The sequence below is a fragment of the Thunnus maccoyii genome, chromosome 4, assembly GCF_910596095.1.
Source record: "Thunnus maccoyii chromosome 4, fThuMac1.1, whole genome shotgun sequence".
In the NCBI taxonomy this organism is placed as follows: Eukaryota; Metazoa; Chordata; class Actinopteri; order Scombriformes; family Scombridae; genus Thunnus; species Thunnus maccoyii.
Genome location: NC_056536.1, coordinates 5,201,145 through 5,225,027, shown reverse-complemented (window position 1 = coordinate 5,225,027; position 23,883 = coordinate 5,201,145). Strand labels below are relative to the sequence as shown.

General features: G+C 38.9%; 1 protein-coding gene across 4 annotated transcripts in view; it reads right to left on the bottom strand.

The window, feature by feature from the left end:
* lamb2l (laminin, beta 2-like) overlaps window positions 1-23,883 on the bottom strand; it is a 96,254-nt gene that overhangs the window by 15,166 nt on the left and 57,205 nt on the right. For all 4 annotated transcript variants that reach the window (XM_042408126.1, XM_042408127.1, XM_042408128.1 and 1 more), the window contains 19 exons: window positions 23,292-23,355; window positions 22,496-22,698; window positions 22,157-22,277; window positions 19,892-20,080; window positions 19,136-19,315; window positions 18,876-18,988; window positions 18,304-18,383; window positions 17,949-18,105; window positions 12,858-12,998; window positions 9,655-9,816; window positions 9,406-9,527; window positions 6,211-6,331; window positions 5,254-5,446; window positions 4,957-5,100; window positions 3,669-3,900; window positions 3,420-3,583; window positions 3,003-3,227; window positions 2,245-2,459; window positions 2,000-2,096 (listed from right to left, as the gene is read on the bottom strand). In XM_042408126.1, the coding sequence (XP_042264060.1) occupies window positions 2,000-2,096; window positions 2,245-2,459; window positions 3,003-3,227; window positions 3,420-3,583; window positions 3,669-3,900; window positions 4,957-5,100; window positions 5,254-5,446; window positions 6,211-6,331; window positions 9,406-9,527; window positions 9,655-9,816; window positions 12,858-12,998; window positions 17,949-18,105; window positions 18,304-18,383; window positions 18,876-18,988; window positions 19,136-19,315; window positions 19,892-20,080; window positions 22,157-22,277; window positions 22,496-22,698; window positions 23,292-23,355 (2,923 nt within the window). The remainder of the gene's footprint in view (window positions 1-1,999; window positions 2,097-2,244; window positions 2,460-3,002; window positions 3,228-3,419; window positions 3,584-3,668; window positions 3,901-4,956; window positions 5,101-5,253; window positions 5,447-6,210; window positions 6,332-9,405; window positions 9,528-9,654; window positions 9,817-12,857; window positions 12,999-17,948; window positions 18,106-18,303; window positions 18,384-18,875; window positions 18,989-19,135; window positions 19,316-19,891; window positions 20,081-22,156; window positions 22,278-22,495; window positions 22,699-23,291; window positions 23,356-23,883) is intronic.

Genomic DNA, 23,883 nt, shown 5'->3' with positions numbered 1-23,883 from the left:
TGTGCGTCTATACCTGTTTGATAATTTCTGGGCACCAAAGGAGCTCACTAGCACTGACGTGGAGGACAGGTGGAGCTGAAGCTGTGTTTATGCAGATTAGGTGGCGCAGTGCAATTTTGGTGCTCATTTTGGCACAAAATTGCATTTGAGATTGCATTTTCATGGCTGCAGTTGGCAGAGGTGCACAGACACAGACATCACCTTTCATTTATGTTAAATTTGTCCCCTTTCAGTTTGCTACACATTTTACATTACTGCAGATTAACATGGGAATCAAAACACAATTTTATTTTTAAGGAAGATTCTTACCAATAATATCATCCACATGAGCGTAATTCGGTGAACCAGAGTTAAGAAATACATTCTGCTGGATTCCATTTCCCACAACAGCTTGTAGAATGTTGGATCTTTTGCATGTTTATTAAACAGCTGTAGTCATCACACAGCAGCAGGAATGACACGTGTGATTAGTCTCTGATTTGAGAGAGGGGCTGTGCATCAGTTCACACGTGGATGGCACAACAGAGGAAACTTCATTAATTATTTAAATCTTCCAACATGGCGACAGGATCGGTCAGGATCTATGGTAATTAATGTTCTGCATTTTCTAAATATCAGGCTGTAAAACTGTTACTCACAGATTCCAGGTTTAACAATAATATTATTTGAAGTAACACCTAAGGATGTGTCCTGAGCTCCATCAAGTCTGTCCAGACATTTTTATTAAATAAAAGTTCAAACTCAGGTTAGTGTCAAACTATTTTTTCTGTCATGTCATGAGGATCATTACAGTGAGTTTTCAGTGATGCCATTTACAGTCAAATCTCAAAATATGTGCAGTAGTCAGTTCTGAGCATGGACGTGTATCCATGTAATCAGCCTCTGACAGCCTGTGACGTGTGTGCTACTTCCTAAACTGAGTAGACCTACATTAACATCCGACATGCCGTGAACAAATGAAACATTTTAAAACAGGTTAAAACACAGACATGCTTACTTTAGGCACAGCCGGCACAGCATAGATGCCTTCATTCATCATTTAAATATTTCCATGAAACAGTGATAGAACTGGCATGCTTTTCAAACACTACCCAGCAGATTTTATAAACCTGATTTTGTATCTGTTTATTTAAGGACATTGTATGTACTTAAAAGCATAAATGAGGACTTTCAAATATGCAGGGGAGGAGTATAACTGCAGAGTAAATGTATTATCCTACATTAATTGTTTGCACAAAATAAGCAGCAGTACTGGTATGCCAGCAGCTGTGGCACACATGAGAGCACATCAGCTTTATTTTCATTCTATCATTGTCAGCATATTTTGATTTTTGTATATTAATATTTGAGGTGTCCTGAATGTATATTTTGGAACTTCAGGGGCTTCACAGAGATGAACTTATTTCTCTCTCTCACTCAGCCTCTCTCTCCCATTTCACCTGTTGCTGCGTTTAAAGGGGATGAGAGGAGCTCATGTGATTGGTCATTATTGAAGCTTGAAGCCAACTCAATCTGTGCGTAATGCATTCCTCCCACTAATAATGTATTCGGTCTTTCCTCCACGTTGCGCCTGGCTGAGCCCACAGTGTGCCAGTGCTGATGGTCGGGAAAATTGCAAAAGTGTGTTGGCCACACCAACACATGCCATACGCCAGGAAGTAAGACTCTGATCTGCGCCAACACCCTATTTTGGGAAAATGGACCCTTTGTGTCCACCAGTTAAACTTCTGAAATGAACAATATTTGCATATTCATAGATAATGATAGTAAGGGAGAAGGAGTAGATGCCATTTTAAGGAATTTGATGTGGTAATTATACTTGTTTTTGTGGAAAAACTATATCAGACACACTATTGTACCAAGCAGGGTATTTTTATGCATCTTAATACATGTCTGGGGGAATCTTTGAGGTTTACTGGTATCATGAGTCTGACAATATTATAAGTAATGCCAATGAGTGCTAGCTATCTATTCCAGGATTTGTCACAAGGTGAGTTACCTTGACACTGCACCCGTGGGTCTCCCCAGTGGAACTGCTCACACTCAGTGCACTGTTTACCCCCAAAGCCTGAACGACAATGACACTGGCCTGTGAACTGTTGAAAACACAGAGACACAGAATGACAAAGATACATGGACACGCAGATGAGGATATCAAATAGATAAGAATACATGTAAACTTTATTTCTGTTCACTTTTGCATTAAACATTTTTAGGCTTTTGGAGGCCTTCATGCTTCCTTACCATGTTGCAGTGACTTCCTAGGGCGTGTTGTGGTTCGCAGCCACAGGGCTCACAGCCTCGGGCCTGACCAAAGTTCCAATGGTTGGAAGCACACTCGTCACAGTTATGACCGGCCACGTTCTCCCTGCATGAGCAGGCTCCAGTCTGCCGGTCACAGTGACACTGGCCATCACTACAAGCAGACTGGATGGTGCCAGCAGCCACACAGGTACAACCTGAGAGGAGAAATACACAATATACAAAGAATTGAAGCGGAATACTACCAAATGCACAGATACATACTTTGTGGACGAGAAGCACAAGTGGAAATGTTAAGTAGTCAGAATGCTAGATCAATGGACATAATTCAGTACTTACATTTTAAATAGGATTGGATTTCTCAAATTTTATCATTAGCTGTATTATCAAATTGTATTAAATAAATTGATTTGAAGAAATTAACTTAAAATGGTGATAATAATAAAATTTGCCAGCAAACAAATGGCAGGAGGAAGCAGACTGATCGACTGTGCAGCAGAGTACATGCAGGATTTTAAATAAATTTTCAGAAACTAGAACGATTTTAGTTGAATGTCATGCAATTGTGTTGGTTTGGAGCTGTGGCTATTTAAGGCTTTTATTGTCTTTGCAACAACCTTTAAAGCTGAAAACAAGCTGGCGGTACATCACTCATTTACATTGTAGGCTGTTTCAGTTGTTGATGCTTATATCCAAGGCAACTTAGCAGAGTTAGATGCTAAGATGACGCCATCACTTACGTCTGCAGTCGTGGGCCAAAGCATTGCCATAGTAACCAAGTTGACAGTGGGCACAGGACGGGCCATCGGTGTGGTACAGGCACTTGAGGCATTGGCCTGTCCTGGAGTCACATGACCCAGGGTCCTGGGTGTCGATGTTGCCACTGCACTCACACGGGAAGCACTGCCCACCGGGTTGCTCTGGGTTACCATAGTAACCAGGGGCGCAGAGGTCACAGCGTGGCCCTGGGAGAGAAAAGGAAGAATATGGCATTGCAATATGCTTTAAAATTGCTTCTCAGAGATGTGAGACTTAAATAGAGAGTTAAGTATTAATAATGACAAATGTAGATAAGCAGATTAGTCAGATAAGACCAGTTAAAATCCCATGTCAGTGCAGTGCAGTGCAGTGCAGTACAGTGCAGTGTGATAACTCACCAGTGTAGCCTTGTTTGCAGTTACAGATGATCTGGTTAGAGCTGTGGTCTGCTTGGCAGGAGTGTCCATTAAAATGATCTGAGCCAGGGTTACCAGGGCAGGGGCAGGGCCGACAGTGTTCCCCTGAGCCAAGCACTGGGTTTCCAAAGAATCCATTCAGACAACTATGACAAATTAAATGAGTGATTTACCATTAGTCTGATAACCAGGGACTCAGTAGAGTAAAGTTGGACATGGAGAGATTCTTACTGTTCACAAAGGTGTCCTGCTGTGTAGTCCCTGCAGTCTCTACACTCCCCAGTTCGGGGGTCACAGCTCTCTGCATGGCCATTACACTGACAGGGGCTACAGCTGGGGAAGCCCCACTGGTCTGGTTGGCAGTCGGAGCACTGACGCCCCCTGGCCCCTGGCCTGCAATGGCACTGACCTGTAACTGGATCACACTGGTGGCTCAATGAACCCTCCGAATGGCACTCACAGGCTGGAAGGGAGGAGGTATTTAAATGTTTATTCACTGAATTTATATCATCACTGTTTGTGCTTCTTACTGGAATCAGGAAAAAAAATGATACTCAATTATTAATCTTTTTCTCAGAAAGGTGCATGTGTTCAAGTTTTTATTTTGAATAGCACGTTAGCACACGTATCTATAGAACATACAGTGATGTGCCTTTTCCATTTGAAGCATACATCACAGCTCTACAGCTAAGCTCAATGGTTTGTGCAAATATGTGATTACATATTACTAAAGAGTTTCATCTACGTTAAGACCAATACAAATATGATTGCATGACTTTCAAAAAATATTGTTCTTTTCAAGAAAGTCAAAGTTCTGATTTTGTATTGGTATTGACTTGGCATTATCAGTTTGAATTATAAGAACAGACTGGAGGAAAGTCAAATCTTTTACTTGAACTTTGTCGAAGTTGTGACTGCTCTGTTTTTTTATTGCAAACCAAACCATGTGCTCTTATAGCACAATGGCTTGAAATTACATGGTGTAAGCAGCTGAAAATGCAATAATGTGCTACAGGGGGACACATCAGAAATGTGCTACAATATCAGGGTCAGAAAACATGAGAAATTTTCTCTTGTGTGCTCTGCCACAGAAAATATTAGAATCTACATATAATTTACATTTTGCTTATAAAAACATGTCATGATCTGGTTACTCAGTTTATTGCACCATAAGAATGTATGAGGCATTTAAAACAAACAAACAAACAAACAAACCAACATAACCAAACCCAGTAACCTAGTTAATAGAAAAAGCATCATTTACATCTGTGAGCTTTCAGGGATACAATTACCCAGGTATATTTTACTTACTGGACTTGAACAAGTGTACGAGTCAGCTTTCTGTGACACAACTGAATAAACTGTGATGAGATTGGACAGCTAACTTAAAAAAAAAAAAAAAAAAAGTAATTTATTTCAGGGAGAACCTGGTTCACATTTTTTCCACATCTGGCCCTGTGGCCGCATTATGCCCAGGTCTGTAAAAAAAAGTGTTAGAGTATCATGTGAACAGACTCACCAGTACAGCCACTAACTCCAAAGCCATAGGTTCCAGGGGCACACTGGTCACAGCGTCGACCCATCACGTTGGGTTTACAACGGCACTGACCTCCAACCTTATCACACTCACCACTGAGGGAGCCCTGGGGGTCGCACTGGCAGGCTGGATACAACAAATACCCATTTAACACAATAAAGAACATATCAGCAAATTACTGTAATTAAAAAAGCAATGAAGGACTTCAAACTGTCAGTGGGTTTAAAACCACATTGTCCAAATCTGTGCTTGTTTTGTGTGTTTCTGTTATTTACTCACCCAGAGCACCGTCGTGAATGATGGCTGAAATGCTACAGATGAGTTTGGAGCACATCTCAGCCAGGGCGGGCATCGGCGTGATCATAAAGGAATCCAGACACATGTAGCGAATCATCTCATTGCGACGATGCTCTGCCTCTGGCTCATAACCTTGGAAACCCGGGAGCTCAGTGTATTTGGGGATCAGAACAAGCTATTGTGGTAAACAAACAAACAAAGGTTAAAAAAAGAAAGTATTATAGTTATAGCTGTGAATGTAAATAGGCAGGTATTATGAGCCATGGAGGTGTTATTAATCATAAGAGCCATAATAAAGCTAACTTTCCTTATGCGGAGAAACATAAAAATGCTAAAGTTCTTTTCAACATAGCTCTCGCAGAAAGAGAACAACTTGGAAAGCCAGAGCTTTGTCAAAGTTTATTCTAGAAATGTCCATGAGATTGACAGAAAAAAAAAGAAAAAAAGAGCAACTACAAAGAGGGAGCATGAAATACTGCCCTGCCAAAATCTGATGTTGTTTAAAACATTTTTCTAAAGGCACAGCTGTTTGAGTTAGATTGTGTCTTTTAAAAGATCATTCTTTCTTCACTGGGAATTCTTTGTCTTTATTTATTTCATGATTTAAATGACTTAAAAGTGCTTTGAAGGGACATTCATTCACTCATTTAAAAGCCAATCCCAAGCCTAGGTTAACTCAACATTTGCAGTTGGATTTCCCTACCACTAGGGGGAAACGTCATGGTGTGAAACCCCAAGGAACATGCAGATGTAGTCACTGTTCCTGAAATCAGTTTAACCTTCATCATCATTTAATGCTGAGAGCCTTTTTTGGTGTCTCTTTTAATCATGACAGCTAAGAGGCCATGGTGATGTAAATTTTCTAGAATACTGCTACCTTTCAAACAGACTTAGATGTGGATAATGAGGGTGGTGGGTTGACAGATTGTCTTAGCTCACCGAGTCGATGAGAATGAAGGCAGTGAGATGTCTGTGTGAGACCCCGTGGCGCTGGAACCTGATTGCAACCATGTAACGATTACTTGGCTCAAAACAGAACGGCCTGGGCATCTGGATGTATCTGGAAGAACATAACACATGCAAAAAAAACTTAAACAGATAGGCGAACAGTATATTCTACATGCCATGGAGACTTTATTCCTCTCAATTTACTCTGTCTTTCTCTTTCCCTTTCCTTCTATCTCCCTATTTCCTTCAACTGATGGGCTCAACACCTGATAGGCGGTGACAAATCACCTATATTAATTCCTATTATCAAGTAGCGAGATTGATGAGCTCTACAAAGTGACAAATACTAGATCTTGTACATTTGTGCACATTCACATGGCCTGCAATGAGGTCCAGCAAAGTTGACTACTTTTGCCTGATGTTGGCCAGACAGCAGTGGCTATACTAACATATTTTCTACCATTAAAAACTGAATTAATGTGTTAAAAGTTTTTGTCATATCATGTCATATTTTCTTTAATCCCATACAGAGTCAAAAGATTTAGTATCAATGTTGAACATTTTACAAGACAGTCAACAATACAGCAATATGGTAGAAAAGAAGAAATGGAAAAAGTTCCACTCAAAAAGGTCAACAAACACAAAAGGAAGTGGAAGAAATTCCATAAACATAAGAAATGAAATCACAAAAGGAAATTGAAATGGTTCCTGAAAAACACAAGAGATAACTGGAAAAGTTCCACAAATGCAAGAAGAGGTGAAAAAAGTTCCACAAACACAAGAGGAAATGGACAGATTCTGAGTCTAACATAGAACATTTTTGCTAAGTACTTATTACAACAGCCCGTAAAGTTAAAGATAATCTGTAATATTTCTGTTTTAGTTAATGTTTGTTTGATTGTTATTTATATATTTACTTGTTTGTTTGGGCATTACTTAAAAAAATACATAAACACAATATGAATCCCTATTCCAATTTATCTTTTTTGATTTTGCAAAAGTTAACACTGAACAGAAATTTTACATGTACTTTTAATACAATTCTCTTAATAATAAATAATATAATACTAGTGTTAATTCTTGTGTTTAATGACTGTTTACATAAATTTTCTACTTAGTATGTCTTGCTTTTGATGTTTTGGTACCAGGTTATTTCCTTTTTCCATGTTCTGACTTGCTGTTTGTTTCTAGAGCAACCACCGTACACCAGAGACAACTAGATCCACTGTCTACCTGCGTTTGGCTCCCACCCCTCTGTCTGTGTTTTGAGCTCACTTTGCTAATTGGTTTTGGCTGACGGACCGACCACAGAGAACGGAAGGAGAGCTACGGTCCGCTGAGACAGCTAGATCCGGGCAGGGTCTGTCCTCTTAGTTCCAGATGAATTGAGACTCTGAAAGGCTTTTCAGCAGGGTGAAACTAAACAGTCTTAATGTAAGGATTTTTTATCCTATATCCTGCCTTGATTTTTCTACAGGGATGATTAACATTTTATCTCAATTGATCTGCAGTAATCTGTCTAATGTGTTGATGCTGCAACACAATAAGCGTTCAACAAAACACCAGTTATTGAGAGGATGCCCACCTGATGACCCTGTAGACCTGCCTGCACTCTTACACTCACACACAAATTCATATTGAAACCATGTTCCTTTATTTGCTAAGACAGGTCAAGGGACGGAATTCAAGAAAAAAAAATCTCATACCAGAGAGGTTTTTAACTACTGGCTACTAGTAGAACTAGCTGTACAGGTAAAACAGTGGTGGTGGTTGGACTACTGAATGGTATTGCTTGTCATGAGGACCAGTAGATTTATGATGGCAGAGCCAGATTCCCACTACTGTACATGGTGATAGGTCAAATCATAATTTAACATGAATACTATGAGGTAAATAACATACTGTAATTGTAATACTGTTTAACTGAAGGATTTTAATGGTCTTTCTGTTCAATCAAAGAAAAAAAAAAGTATTAACAAGCCTTTACACTAAAAGGGGGCAACACGAAGACAGGCAAAAGTAAATGAAAATCAGAGATTAAATTTAAATTTAATCTCTTTTAATTTAAATTTAATTAAAATATATGGTGCAAGAAATATGATTTGTAATAAAAAATTTTTTACTCTTTATTTAGATAATTTCCGGCTGATTAACATCTCACTATCAAATTAAAATTATAATGTGTGAAGTCTACTACATTTCAGGTGATACATTTGCGATAACAAATATTATTTTCTTCAGATAACTTTCAACACTGGACTGTGTGATAACAAGTCTCCTTACCGATTGTGGTTTGAGCTCAGACAATAAAACAAGCAAAAGCAACTAAAAATATCTGAACTGAAAAAATATTCACCGTTAGTGATGTCATTTGGCATAAAAAGGGTGGGGGGAAACTAAAATAAGGCAAGGAAATCATCCTGGGGGGAAGGCAGGGGCAATAAATGTCTGTACAAAGTTGCATTGTGGTATATTTCCCTAAATGTGCATAATGGGAAATGTAGGATCCAGTGTTTTGGAGTTTGGCCCATACTAGGGACTAAAATTCAGGATACTGGCCTCTGCTGTATCCATTTTAACCATTCTTTCTTGAATCTCTCTTTTGCAAGTCCCCCGACTTGATGGTGGAAGTGCAACACTAAATTGCTAGAGTAACACTTTTAAGATGTTTAAAAAACTAATGCAAGAACAATCTCAATGAATGTGGACCACATGTATGTTGTTGGTTATGCGTACAAATTCCTTGCCAGACTGTACCATTCTCTGCTCGTTTCCAACAGCTCCTCTGATTTTTTCCCACTCTGAACTTCAGTAAACAAAGCTGCCTCCTTCCTTTCAAATCACTGTACCTGATTCTTACAAGGCTTTCAGGTATGTTTGCCCTCTTATCAGTGAATCAATAGTTAATAATACCTCAGGGTACAGTGAAATAAGAAAACAAATACAGGCCTGACTCACACAGTGCATACAAGCCTAGGCAAGTTTAAGTGGCTACAATGCAATGATGCAATTCTTCCTGAGCTATAAAACAACACAAAACCATATCAAGACTTGCATACTTGAACAAATCCTTTAGTGACTTAACAAACATAGTGGCTACAGTGGCCTCTCTCTCAGACCTACAAAGACACACACACGCATGCACACACACACATACATGCAATGCATATATCTAAGTTTTGGTACCTGTTGCGGTGCGGCAAGGTTACTGTGTAGAGCTGTTCAGTTGGTAGAAGGTTTCCACACCGGAGACTGGAAGGCAGCAGTACAGAAGTAATACTAACTATGGCTTCCCAGTCCTCTGTGGACTACACACACAGACACACAGACACACACAGACACACACACACACACACACATGGCTTAGTTCAAAAGACTTTCATTAATCAGGAAAAGAGATCAATTATGTAGGTTGTGGTCCACACACTCACACACCTCAGGTTCGTAGCGGATCATGATGTCATACTCCATGGCGTAGGGGATGTTTTCAAAAGTGAACACCAGGCCAGCACCATCTTTGACACGGGCAAAACCAGGACCTGTCCATGTCACCATGTGGCTGGGAGTGTGCTCTCTATGAACGGTTTTCACATCCGGCTGAAAGAGATAAACAGATTTAGAAAAAAAAAAATTTCTACTTGTACTTGATATCATACTTATATGTTCTCTCTTTCAATTTACTGACCTGACTGTCTATTTTCTCAAGGATGACAGCTGTGCGCTCTTTATTCAACTCAACTCAACTCAACTCAACTCAACTTTATATATATAGCACCTTTCATGCAAACATGCAGCCCAAAGTGTTTCACATAGCAGGATTAAAACAACACAGACAACACAGACAAACAACAAATAAATAAAAGAAAAATTTCCTTGCAAGGCTTAAAATTACAACAATAAAACAATGAAGTGTGTAAAACAGAATGAAATAGAATAAAAGTCAATAAAATGAACACCAGGAATAAAATGATTAAAACTTCAAAAACTAAAACTGAAACTATAACATTACTCCAAGTTAAAATTCAAAGCCAGATGAAAAAGATAGGCTTTTAACTTCCTTTTAAAAATACAGAGGGAGCTTGCCATTCTAATAACCAGATGCAGTGTGTTCCATAAAAACAGAAGGCAGCTTCACTGGTACTTTGATGGGACACATAGGGAACATTTAAAAGAGAAGTGGTGGAGGACCTTAGTGATCTGGCTGGAAAATACAATGTAAGAAGATCTCTGATGTAGGAAGGAGAAGGTCATTTAAAGCTTTATAAACAAGTATAATAAATTCTAAAAGATACCGGTAGCCAGTGCAGTGTCTTAAGCAGTGGGGTGATGTGATCTGTTTCTTTGTTTTAGAAAAGACTCTGGCTGCAGCATTCTGAACTAGCTGTAGTTTTCTTATAAACTATTTAGGTAATACAGTAAACGGCTGTTAATAAAAACATGAATGAGCATTTCAGCATCTCTCTGAGTTAAAAAAGGTCAGACATTGGCAATATTTCTGAGATGAAAAAATTATGTTTTAATGACCTTGTTAAAATGAGAATTAAGATTTAAATGAGAGTCTAAAGTCACTCCTAAGTTTGTAATTTGTGTTTTAATCTGTTTGCTAAGACCACAAAGCATTGATTGCGGTTTTCTCTTGCTGCTTTGGGTCCTATTTAAAGAATTTCAGTTTTCTCTTCATTTAACTTTAAAAAGGTTTTACCCATCCATGCATTAATGTCAGTGAGACAATCAATGAGAGCATGCAGTGTATTGGGGTCATTTGGTGATACAGAAATGTACAATTGTGTGTCATCTGCATAAAAATGGTAACTGATGTGGTGATGGTTCATAATGTTTCCAAGTGGGAGCATATATAATGAAAACAAAATTGGACTGAAAACTTCTATGAGGAATACCTTTATTCTAGGTTAGCAGAATGGAAAACAGCTTTTATGAAGACTAGAGCCGCTCAGTTAATCGTATCATCATTGTGATCACCAGTTTGGATTCTAAAATGACAGTGATTAAACTATATAGGGTGACAGCATCTAATTCTTTCGTTTAAAAACTTAACACCTAAAGAGTTAATTTATACTGTAGGATTATTTAAGTAAGTTTAGTGAAAAGTTACATTTTTGTAACAAATGATGAATAATTAATTGTTAAAATGACCAACATCTCTGCTGAGCCAGCTTTCCTTCCCTAGGTACATTTGGTGTGATGATGAAGTTTCACTGCTCCAACACAGACATAGTGAACACATTTCAGCTACTCCAAGATCTCCTTCATGACCTCAAGCTCCCTGAGTACTTGAGCAATAATTAATCATCGTTTCATAGTCACAACACACACACACACACACGCACACACACACACACACACACACACACACACACACACACACACACACGCACACACACACACACAAAAGCACTCTTTTTTTCTTTCTCTCTAGCTCGTTCGGACACTGGGCGACTTTGGGTCTTTGATATCCTGATCCTGGTTTGATATCAGATATCCTAATAACTTGAGTGAATTACAGATCATTATTAAAGAGTAATGAACTATTAATTGCCTTAAAATTAGTCCAAATTAGAAACACTACATAGCGATGACTTTTCAGCCTGAAGTTCATAACTAAGACAAACTGTACATGCATTTGTAATGAAATTAAAGGCTGTTTCAGGGTTATCAACAGTTTCCTCATCACTGGTGTTAATCAAAACTATTTCCAAAGTCAGGGAATTACAATTATAAATAACGCTACTTTTCCTTTTAAAGATCTGGCAGATAAATGGTTTAGAATTTTGAACCCTTGTTATGATGTCATAACAACATGATTACAGTCATGGCCTGCATTAGGGTTCAAGTTTCTATTTCAGAGGTCTCCAAATATCCCTGCAGTCCTACAGTATATATTAGCAGCTCTTTTTTCAGCTCGACCAGTTTGAACGGACAAAACTAATTTGACAGCCAAGTATTTAATTCGTCTAAGTATCCTCAAAATGCCAGGTGGTGCACACAGCACATGACCAAAAAACTTTAAAAATCCTATACTGGCCCTTCATGCAGCCCCTCTGTTCAGCCTCTGTCTGAAACAGAGCTTCCCGATGAGCCCACTCTGATTGACCAGCTCTCAGACTTTCAGCGTATTGGGAGACTATGTAAACAAACAAAAGAAACAGGATTTCACTTCTTTTCCTCGTTCTTTACTTGAAATTGAAACTTCGCACCTACCTCAGCAACAAAGGAAAAAGGAAGAAGCAGAGGTAACTTTGACTTTAAAGACGCATTTCTACGTATGTTCACCTGAAGTTTTGGACCTTTGACCATGTGAACCATATACATCCAACATCATAGCAATATAAAAATAACAGAAAATCACAAAGAGCATATGTCCCCTTTAAAGGATAAAGAAAAAATGCTTATGGAAGTGTTTCTTTTTGCTCAGGCCACTAAAATACACCTCATAAGGCCTCTAAATGTGCATAAAAAGGAACAAATCTGAAGAGGAAAAATCTCTGCTCACAACCCATAACCACACTCAGGTCAACAAGTAGACACTGCATTATTTTAGGGGTCACAGGTCAAAAGGGTTGGGAACAACTTAACTACATTCATTTTTGTCCACCTGGTACCTGCGACTCTCAACCTACTGTTTGTTGAAGCTGGCGGATACGTCTCAGTGCTGCCCGATGTTGCTGTGAGTTGGTGATGCGACGGTGACGTCGGTGCCTCCTCAGCTGGTTGCTAAGGTGCTGAACACAGTCAGTCTCTGCCTGAGGCCGAACTTTACCCTGAGAGAGAAGAGGAGAGGAGAGGAGAGGAGAAGAGAAGAGAGGAGATGGTTGACATTTGTGTCAATCATACGTTGCACTTTTTACAGAAATACTTATTACAGAAACACTTCTTACAACCTACAGGGGTTCATCCTGCACAGCCATTCCTAAAAATGACAGCACAAAGCACAGAGACCCATGCTGTGCTGTAGTTGCCAGAGTGTGACAGAGAGAAACAAAGACTATGAGGCTGAGAGTGTTTTTCTCTGCCTGTGTTGTATGTGTGTATGTGTGTGCCACGCAGCAATAATTGGTTGTGACAGGTTGGTATCTGCGCTACTGTCTGGTGTTTTTATGGGTCACTTCAGCTACGGAGTTTTAATTCTGCACAGGAATGCAGGACTTTGACTGTATCCTCCATATTATGTACCTCTTTTCTGTCCTTCTCCATCTACATCCGCCATCACTTAAACAAATCATGTTCAGTCAGAGGCTTCACCCCTGAAGACAACAGCCTCATAAGTCAACGACACATCTCCTCATGTTTAGTGTCTTGCACTGTTGCCTTCCTCGTCATAACATACTGAAGTCAATACTTGCCTTTTCCCTCACATTCCTGTAGCAGTGATGTTGTAAGTGTGGTCTGCCTGAGCTTGCCCAGAGGGCTGAATGGGGAAGTGGAGGGGGCACAAGGTCCCTTCAGATTTTTCTATCAGAGGCAGAGGAGGTGGAGGAGACAGACAGGCAGAGGAAAGAATGTGAGAAAGAGGGTAGATAGAGATGGTAGAGGATAGAGACACTGTTGTAGGGTAGAGAGGAGTCTGTAAGAGTGATAGCAGGTAAGATTAGTCACTGACAGCAGGAACGGGCTTGTCACAGTGGCTGTGACATGTTGGTTGGGGGGAGCTTAAGGGCAATATTAATAGAAATCTGTGTTTAAGTTGCCCAACCATTTGCTTCAACAGATTTGAACAGCAATAGCTGTAACATTAGTTGTTGGTATAGGGATGAGGAATGGTAATGAAACTTCTCTAAAGCTCCTTTCAGACATGCACACCTTTATGTCAATCTGATAGGAATTTAACATGCTGGTCTCACGTCTGAATAAGCGCCTGAATCACTTTTATGTGCAAGTCACAAGAGAAATCTTACCAGGCTGGGCCTGTATGTCTGTATCACGTTAAACACAGCACAAGTCTGAACTGAATGCCATCAGATTAACCCAAAGACCAGAGCAGCACAAGGTTAAACATGCAGAGAGAGAAATACAGGTCTTGTGTCACCTTCTAACATTACTGTGATAAATTCAGTATCTCAATCATCATCTCTTATGTACAAAATCAGTTTAACAATATAGGAAAGACGGTGAAAGAGACAATTTTAAGTTGTTGAGGGGATTCTTCTCATATCAGATCAGTGTATAAAACTATTTTCTCCCTCATGGTGCGACCAGACCATAAGAGATTTAAAAAAACGCCTCATACAACCACAATAATATAATAATAATCTAACAGCATTCACTGCATTTTCAGTTTTCATTCATGTCAGCAGCATGAATGAAAAAAATTGATTTCCAGCAAAATGCTTTACATGCATGTCAGACTTTATAAAAACAGGAAACAGAATTTACTCTCTAATAACGAAAATAATGCGAAAATGTATCAGCTGTGAGGAGTGGTCAAGAGTGTCCCTCACACTAATTAATGATGATGGTCATTAACTTAAGTTTCAGTAGTTCAGCCTGTGAGAGAACAGAAAATGGTCTTCTTCCTCCTACTACCACTTTTAACTCACTGCTCTCTCTGATCCCTCTGGATATTTATGAATCCATTTCCATAAATATCCAGTCATGTCTGAATAAAGCTGTACGAAACATTCATGTAAATGACACCTATGTCTGAATGACAAAATGACATAATTTTAACGGATAGATGGAGCCTGAAATGTTGTGTATTCCATGTCTGAAAAGCACTTCATCAGCAGTGCATCTAAGGCCCTGTTTAGACCTGGCATTAACATGTGTCTAGGGTTATCCGATCACAAGTAGACAGCTCTAAGTACAGGTGTGAATGCACCCAAGACGCATTGAGGACACATTGAGATCTGATCACTCAGACCACATTCAGAGGTGGTCTGGGCTGCATGTGGCCACATTCATTTAGCAGTGTAAATGCAATGTGTCCTGGGCCACACTGAAGGACTGCCCACTCAACTGACATCCTCTAATTTCCTGCAGACTAGGCACTGGAATTGCATTGCTGCCTCCTGGTCCGTGAACCCTCCGTTCAAACAAACCCTCCACTGTGTCAAACTTGTTTGATAACAGGATAAAGAAATGCATTATTTTGTTTTTCATGTGAATTAAAAAAAAATGTAATCCACCTCCCTTTTTTTCCTGTTTTCCCCGTTCCCCTAACCCATTTTCCTCTTCAAATCGACAACTGGAATAGAAATTAAACCAAAACCAGAAAATAACTTATTTTTCGCTTGTCTGTCTAAAAAAATATTTCAGAAGCTAAATGTTGCTGAATAGTTTCTCTCTCTCTCTCTCTCTCTCTCTCTCTCTCTCTATATATATATATATATATATATATATGTATATATTCATATATATGTATATGTATATGTATATCTGTGTGTGTGTGTGTGTGTGTGTGTGTGTGTGTGTGTGTGTGTTCCAATGCGACACTAGAGCAAATCAATAGGATGGGCATTTGATTTTCATGAGGGGGCACACAATGCATTGTATATTTGTTTATCCTGTTATCAAACAAGTTGAACACAGCTTTGGACGGAGGGTACATGGACCGCTAGTCCTCCTACCGGTTAAAAACAACGAATTTGGTCTTTGCAAACGGAAATGATGTACGTGTTTATTTGCATATAGAGCAGGGAAGTGAGATCCGATTACAAGTGGTCACTCAAGATGCATGTGGAGACGCATGTTAATGCCAGGTGTGAACAGATGTACTTAGAGCTGTCCACTTGTGATCGGATCACCCGAGACGCATGTTAATCCCAGGTGTAACCAGGGCCTAAATTTGGCACCCAAACAAACACACCCTTCCAAATCCCATCAGGAAGACAACCTTGGTGGAGTCAGAGCAACATGAAATATCCATCTGTTATAGTCATAACATTATCCACAACTTGATGTACTGTGAGTCAGAGGTCCGAGCAGCAAAGTGTTCTTTAATGCCGGCAATAAAGGAGAGTAAATTAGCGCATACAAGATGAACCAGGTTGCTCTGAAGGTTTTTTCCTTCAGGGCATAGTTTTTATACCCTTGGGTCGGCATAGGTCACACCTATCGTCCATCCTCCTTATTTTTGGCCAATTACACCATTATTTTTATCTCCGTCACTTGTTGTTGGTCAAAACTCTTCAAGACAGGTTTTGAGCTGTTGTGGATATGTACTGGCATATTCATTTCTATCTGGTTATGTCCAAGTATTGGGGATCATTTTACACCATTATTGCCAAGTTGTCTTCTGGCCTTTATTTTTTTATAAGTCATTCTAGTCACTTTCACCCTTATTTCTTGATCTTCTCCAGAGTGTATTTTTAAAAAAGGTGAAGACTTTAATGCAGACCCAAGCAAAGTGACATGTAATACAAGCACACTCAAATTTCTCCAGTGTATGATTATGATTCTTTTACCGTGATTCTATACGTATATCGTGATTAAATGTGATTCATGAGATTACATATACATCATCAATAAGATTCTAACACACTAGCACTTATTGCTTATAAAACTTATAAAATCAATCTGCATAGCTTAATATTGTCTTTAAGCACACCAATGACACTTAATGAAAATACACCACATCAGCAACATGTGCACTGGAACCTGAACGGAGGAGGTGCCAGGCTGTCGTGGCTGTGTATGGTTCTTCCACACACTACTGAGGCTCCTGTTTGTTAAATGAATAAATTGTTAAATTGCCAATATGTCTTGTTTCTTCAATCATCCAATCCACCAAACACCAAACAATGTCAATGGCAGAATAAGCTGTTTGGCATTGGCAGAAAAGATTGGACAAATTTTTCATCGGCGCAAGCCACATACTCAGCTCTGCTGTTCATCCCACAAATGCATGTTCCTTACAAATGTGGCATCATTTAAAAGGGAAATAAACAGGCTTTCCAATGGTATAAGATTAATTGCCAAGAAGCATTGTTACAACAAAGAAATAATCTACCAAACACAAATTTCCTCACTTTTTGTGCTATGTTTAGTTCAGAATCGGACACAGACTGCAGATGCATATGTGGTTCCCTACATTGGTCAAAAATTTCGATCTGTACACAGACAGTCCACGTGGATCCTCGTGGACAGGTGCAGATGATGAATTTGGCATTCACAAAAAAACAGTTAATAGTGTTTATAACACACTATAATGTAGTTGCAAGCAGATAAGACACACTACATTATAGTGTAATATCTTTTATTAAATGTTTATTTAGTGTTTATAAATTCTAAACAGGGGGACTTAAAGTAAAGTGTTACCGCAAATTTTACATCATGCCGACTAACTATAAATTAAGCTCAACTTTGTGGAGTCTTGTTGTCACTGTGAGGTTGTTAGTCAACCAGCAGTAACTCCCTGAGGTCCCCCGTAAAACCACAACTTAACAGGAAGACATGAGTGGTACTGATCTTTTTTTTCTTTTTTTTCAAATTCTCGAGAAAAAACAACCAATTTCTTTAAATAAAAGACAAACATGACTGTTCCACAGTATAACTGTGTGTATGAACGTGTGTATTTTTTTGGATGTCTGATTCTGATAAACCTTCAAACTGAATTTCCCAACTTCCTTGGGAAAAGCAACAGGCAACAGCCCTACACCAACGCAGCTGCTCACGTTCTTTTACTGAAGGTCTATTATCAGTCTTAATCCAGCAGTTACAGTGAGCTAGAATGTAAATTAGTGAGCTCAACTGACACATAGCAGTGTGCTCACCGGCAGTGCAGAGTCACCAGGGGACTGTCCAGCGGCATCTTCTGCTTCATATTTGTAGTAGTCAAGTGGAGCACAAAAATACCCAGGCTGCACCTCCGAACACTGTCGACCAATCAGATGTCTCCTGCAGTCACATTGTCCATTCTCCATCATGCACCTTAAAAAACAGACAGAGGAAAACTTTAAATGTTTATTTATAAGTGATTGTGACCTCTCTGTGGTCTGCATTCAGGAATGGACTGAATGATAAACAGCCTCACTTCATGGTTATATGCTCTTCAGACCATTCTTAGAAGTGACCTCTCTTTATAAAAAAGGATATGGTAAAGATACATAAAATTTTGAAAATCTATACCTATTGTTGACGGCTCCGCCAAAGTCACAGTCACATGGTCTGCAGCCAGCCAGGTCGTTACTGAGTCCCCAGTATTCGGGCTAAAGGGATGGAAATAAATTTAAAAACCAGGATGCACAGTGACACATACAGTATGCAGTTTTTACACTCTGACTCTGTGTCTGATGCTTTGTTGTCCTCGTACCATGTCAGCTTGCGCATTTGTTACTGTGTAATATGTTCCTTTATCAATGCAAACAAAACATTTATTTGCTATCCTTGACTGGTGAAAAGAAAACCTCCACTTGAAAATGTCACTACTTTGACAGTGTGAAAAGGTAAAAAAGTTCAAGTCTGTTGTCTGGTGACACAATTGCTTTCAAACTTGTTGCAACAAGTCATAAAAATGAAAAACCAGTGCAACATTTGCTATACAGCTATATAGCCAAACAGCCAAACTTTGTCTGTTCTCTAGTTTTCCTCTTTAAATATGCCTTACTGTGACATGGAAAAACATGAATACTAATTAACAGCCACATGAAAGACAAATACAATTATCAACAGATTTTAAGAGCAGAACAGTTGTTGCTAACCAGACACTGGTTGCAGTAGCGACCGGTGACATATCTTTTGCAGGAGCAGTCCCCACTGATCTGGTCACATGGGGCTCCCATCATAATAATGCCACGAGGGTCGCAGTTGCAGGCTGATGGAGACACACACACAGAATAAGATGGCATATGTGCTTTAAAGATCTTATATGCAGAATATATTATTTTCAGAAAAACAAATTAATTTTCATCCCTGGCCAAACACAAATCTTTTCACTTGTATGACACACACACATACGTACGCTGACAACCAAGCGGGTCATTCTGGCTGAGTCCATAGTAACCCTCCTTGCAGTCGTCGCAGCGCATGCCCTTGACGTGGGCTTTGCAGCGACACTGTCCAGCTATCATCCCTATGTCTACGTCAGTGTGGCTGTCACACACTCCTCCCTCCAATGATCCCACCGGGTCACAGTCGCAGGCTGGGTGTCAGAGGTCAGATGAAGAGCGTAAGTAAAAGGGGAAAAGAATGAGAGACAAAAACAAAAGGACAATAATAGAGACATGAAGAGACAGAGGATAAGAGCAGTGAAGAAAATTAACTGAAAAGGTTTTAGCTTCATGACACAATGAAGATCTGAAAACTGACACTTAAAAATGGCTGTCGTGTACATGCAGACATGTAATATTTGTACTTTCATTGTTTTGTTGCATCTAAACAAAAGAACGAACGGTAAGGAGATTTTCACGTATAGTAGCGTTATTATCATGAATTTGCATAGATTATACACGGAGTAATACCATGAAATAAGGCTATTGTGTGGAGAAGAGTGTTCAGCTTGCCACATTTAGTCTCATATTCATTTTAAACTCTTGTGATCTTGAAACTAAATAGAGCCTTCTATAACTATAATGTTCTGAATTCAATCTCAAGGATTTCAGGAATTATCTGAGCCCACTGGCAGTGTAAATACTGGATTTAATTTTGCAGTACAAAAGTAGACACTCCAACATCATGGCTAAAACATTTTTTTTTTACAAAAGAACAAAAGACTCACCAACACAAACCCGTGGGTCCCTGATGTCCCTGTTGGGCTCTTTGTAGTAGAAAGGTTTGCACATTTCACAGTTGCGTCCCATGGTGTTGTGCTGACACTCATCACACACTCCTCCGCTGACGTTTCCCGTGGCCAAATACACCGCCATGTCAAAGTGGCACTGGTTTGAGTGGCCATTACAGTTACACTCTAGAGAAAGAAGCAAGACATTCAAAAAAGTAAAGACTCATTAGACGCACATGAACGTTACCTTGACTGTAAAAGTTAACCACAACTTCCATGCTAGCAGTAGGAGAGTTGGGTTGACCTCCAATGATATTCTAATAAACTAATCACATCACATCATCTCTTATTTATTTGAACCCTTTAAAAGCAGCAAATACCTTAATGAGCAGGAAAGTAGAGTGCAAGACAGTTTTTATGTCTTGCACAATAACTGCTCATCTACAGGATGATTTAAAATATACAGTTTGCCAAGATTAATATGAATATGTATATAAGCAGTATATGAATATTTGGGAGATTATACTGAGCTTCAAATGTTAATATACAGCATCAAGGGTATTTGCAGGTCTCGCAAATTCTTAAATGGTTTTGAATTCAGTTCCCTCAATAAACGGCTTTAGAGGGTATTAAAAAGTCAGACCTTGAATATTTTTTCTTGCCTGCTGTAGACATTAACGTTATATATATCTTTTTTTTGGTATGTGGTTGCTGTCGGGAGACATTCTACATCTATTAACTAAACATAACACAAAAAGTAAGGAAATTTGTGTTTGGTAGATTATTTCTTTGTTGTAACAATGCTTCTTGGCAATAAATCTTATACCGTTGGAAAGCCTGTTTATTTCCCTTTTAAATGGTGCCACATTTGTAAGGAACATGCATTTGTGGGATGAGCAGCAGAGCTGAGTATGTGTGTGATCAGGCTGGTGACCAGCATGAGGAGGAGATGCCAGGCTGTTGTGGCTGTGTATGGTTCTTCCACACGCTACTGAGGCTCCTGTTTGTTAAATGAATAAATTGTTAAATTGCCAATATGTCTTGTTTCTTCAAACTTCAATCATCCAATCCACCAAACACTAAACAATGTCAATGGCAGAATAAGCTGTTTGGCATTAGCAGAGAAGATTGAGCAAATTTTTCATCGGCGGAAGCCACATTCTCAGCTCTGCTGAGTATCATTTTTTAAAGAATGAATAAAGCTACCCATGCTGTGTAAGCCATGCCTAAAATTTTACACTGTGCATAAAAAAAATGGAAATTGCAGATGCAATACACCTATTCCTGCTGCTGATGGCTACATAAAAGGAACTTTGTACATTCCTACAACAGGTGAAGTGACATTATTATATTTTGTTGATTGTGAGTCTACTTCTGCCAACAAGTCAGTAAAACTGCTTGCTAGATGCTCTGAGGAGACCGAAACAAAAGTAAACATAACCTAATTCACAATATACCAGCAACCGGCTCTCTGTATGTGTTTGTATGTGTGTGTGTTTGTGTAAATCCAAGAAAACTATCAATCAATCAATCAATCTTTATTTATATAGCGCCATATCACAACAGAAGTCATCTCAAGGCACAGAGAAAGGCTAAGCAAATGTCTTTCTCTAGCCTTAACCTTTTAACATCCACTGGGTTGCCAGCAACCCTCTTAAGCCAGTGGTAAGCGGTAGCATCACACAGTAATGAGTAAAAGCAAATAACACAATTTGGCCAATTTGAGATGATTGGAGAGGTTCGGGGACACCAGTGACACCACAAACTAAAAACTCCCTAGCTCCCATAAGGTTAGGCCTAGGGGTCTGGAATATCATACAGGTTGACAAAATGTAGAAGGTATATGGAGTTCTGCACAGTTCTGGCACAAAGCATGTCCTAATTATTGTTATTCAAATATGACTCATTATAGACAAGGACCAAAAACACTTTTTTGAGCCTTATTTGAACTGATGTAGTTTTCTTTGTGTTATAGCCATATGCTAAACAAGCACAGTTCCAGAAACTAGAAGATGTCACTTGTCAAATGAAGCCTAATACATACATCATGGCCTTACAGTTCTTGTGTTATGAGCTTTTCCATTTGGGTATGCCAAAATAGGCGAAAATTCTATAAAAAGGGTGGATGTTAAGGGGTTAAAAAATATTTGCATCTAATAACAGGCAGCAATCAGTTTAACAATAAATGACAATAAAATATAATCTGCATTTCTGAGTTCATGCTCATATCAGAATTTTTGAGACAGTGCCATGTGTTCCCACCTCTGCATGTGTGAGGGTTCTCCACCTCAGCTGGTCTCCATGGCAGGTCGTTGTGGAAATGTTGGCAGCGCTCGCAGTTCAGGCCCTCTGTATTGTGTTTGCATACACATCGACCATGGATCTGGCCAGAATGTAGCAAAATGATCAGTAAATAGGTTACTGTAGGCAGTGTCAGATATGAAATTATCTTGGCATGATAATTTGTACTGAACAAATTAAACAAGCACAAACAATTTCTGCTCTTGTTGTCTTTTATGTAACAAGTTTCTGTTCTGTTGTACAGAACATGTTGTAATGACAACAGGTACGATTTTCTCGTGATCTAGTCGACTAACTCACCATGCCGTTTTCTCGTGTGTCAACCCCTGGCACTGGGGTGCACTCTGAGGCGTGTCCATAACAGAAACAGCTCCCTCTTACCACCAGTTCATAGATGGCATAGTAATATTTCTGGAGGACATCAGAGCGTCGGTCCAGCAGGTCGTCTCCCAGAGTGTTAAGCTTTGTGAAGTTGATACGCAGGTTGGTGATGCGCAGAAGTTCTGTAAAGGACAAATAATAAAAAAACAAAACAAAAAAAACATTAATTAAGCTTGATTTGTGGCTGAAATTGTATTAGTATGCAAACATTTTTTTCCTAAATGACTGGTATTAAGGTGTCCATTTTATGTTAGCCTCACTACTCCAAAAGTATAATATAACCTATTTACTTTAAAATAATAATTGTTGTTGATACCTCTAGGGAGAAGCATTTTGTTTAAACTTAAATATTACTTAAATGTTCAATTTTAGCATTTACTTTTTTGTCTTATCTTCAAAAAATATGTAATTATGGATGTAAAGATCTGATTCTGAAGAAAAGTAATAACAGCAAAGTAGTGTGCAGCAGTTCAATATTTTACATTATATTTTGTTTGTAGTACAAGTTTGTCTGAATACAAACTGACTAGTGTTTGAACTGCTGATGCACACAGTCTTTGTTTATGAAAAGAATATGACAAGTTTTCATCTGGAGATAACATGAAGGTGAAATTTGTAAGAGACAAATTATGCTGTGCTGCTAATGAATGTGTTATTGGTCCATATTTAGAGTTAAAAGTCTCAATCATAGATCACTGAGGAACACTTCACTTACCTTGAATGTCCAAGCTGTAGGGGTCTTTCACATGAATGGCAGGATCCAAAACTTTATAAATGACCTTGAATTTAAAACAGATTTTTTTTTAGCAAGAGAGGTTTTCGGAGAAGTCCCATTAGATTTTGGGATTAGAGGAGATTATATCAATTTTAAAACAACAGATGTTCACCAAAAACAGGGATATGCAAGTGAAATGAACAAATTTACAAATGCATTTTCTCTTATTTATATACTGTTATAATGTTGGATGTCTATGTTAAACATTGTAGTTTTCATTGTTAGTGGATTCAAATTGGCTTCAAGTGCATGAGGGATTCACAGGAAACATTTGCTACTGCTGCTACTGTAGTTCACATTAAAAGCATTCAGCTGGCGAAACGTAGGGTGGCTTTAATTGTGAACGAGTCATAGGAAACACAGTGTTTTCATCATTGAGGTTGTGATTCAAGACATTTTTCGTATTTTTTGTAGATGTAGTAGATCAGCTTTAAATATTGTGAGTAGTGGAACAGGAGCACCAAGCTGTGAGCTGTGGCTGGTCCTTTGTGTAACACCAAATCTACCGGGACTAAAATGTTAAAAGATTATA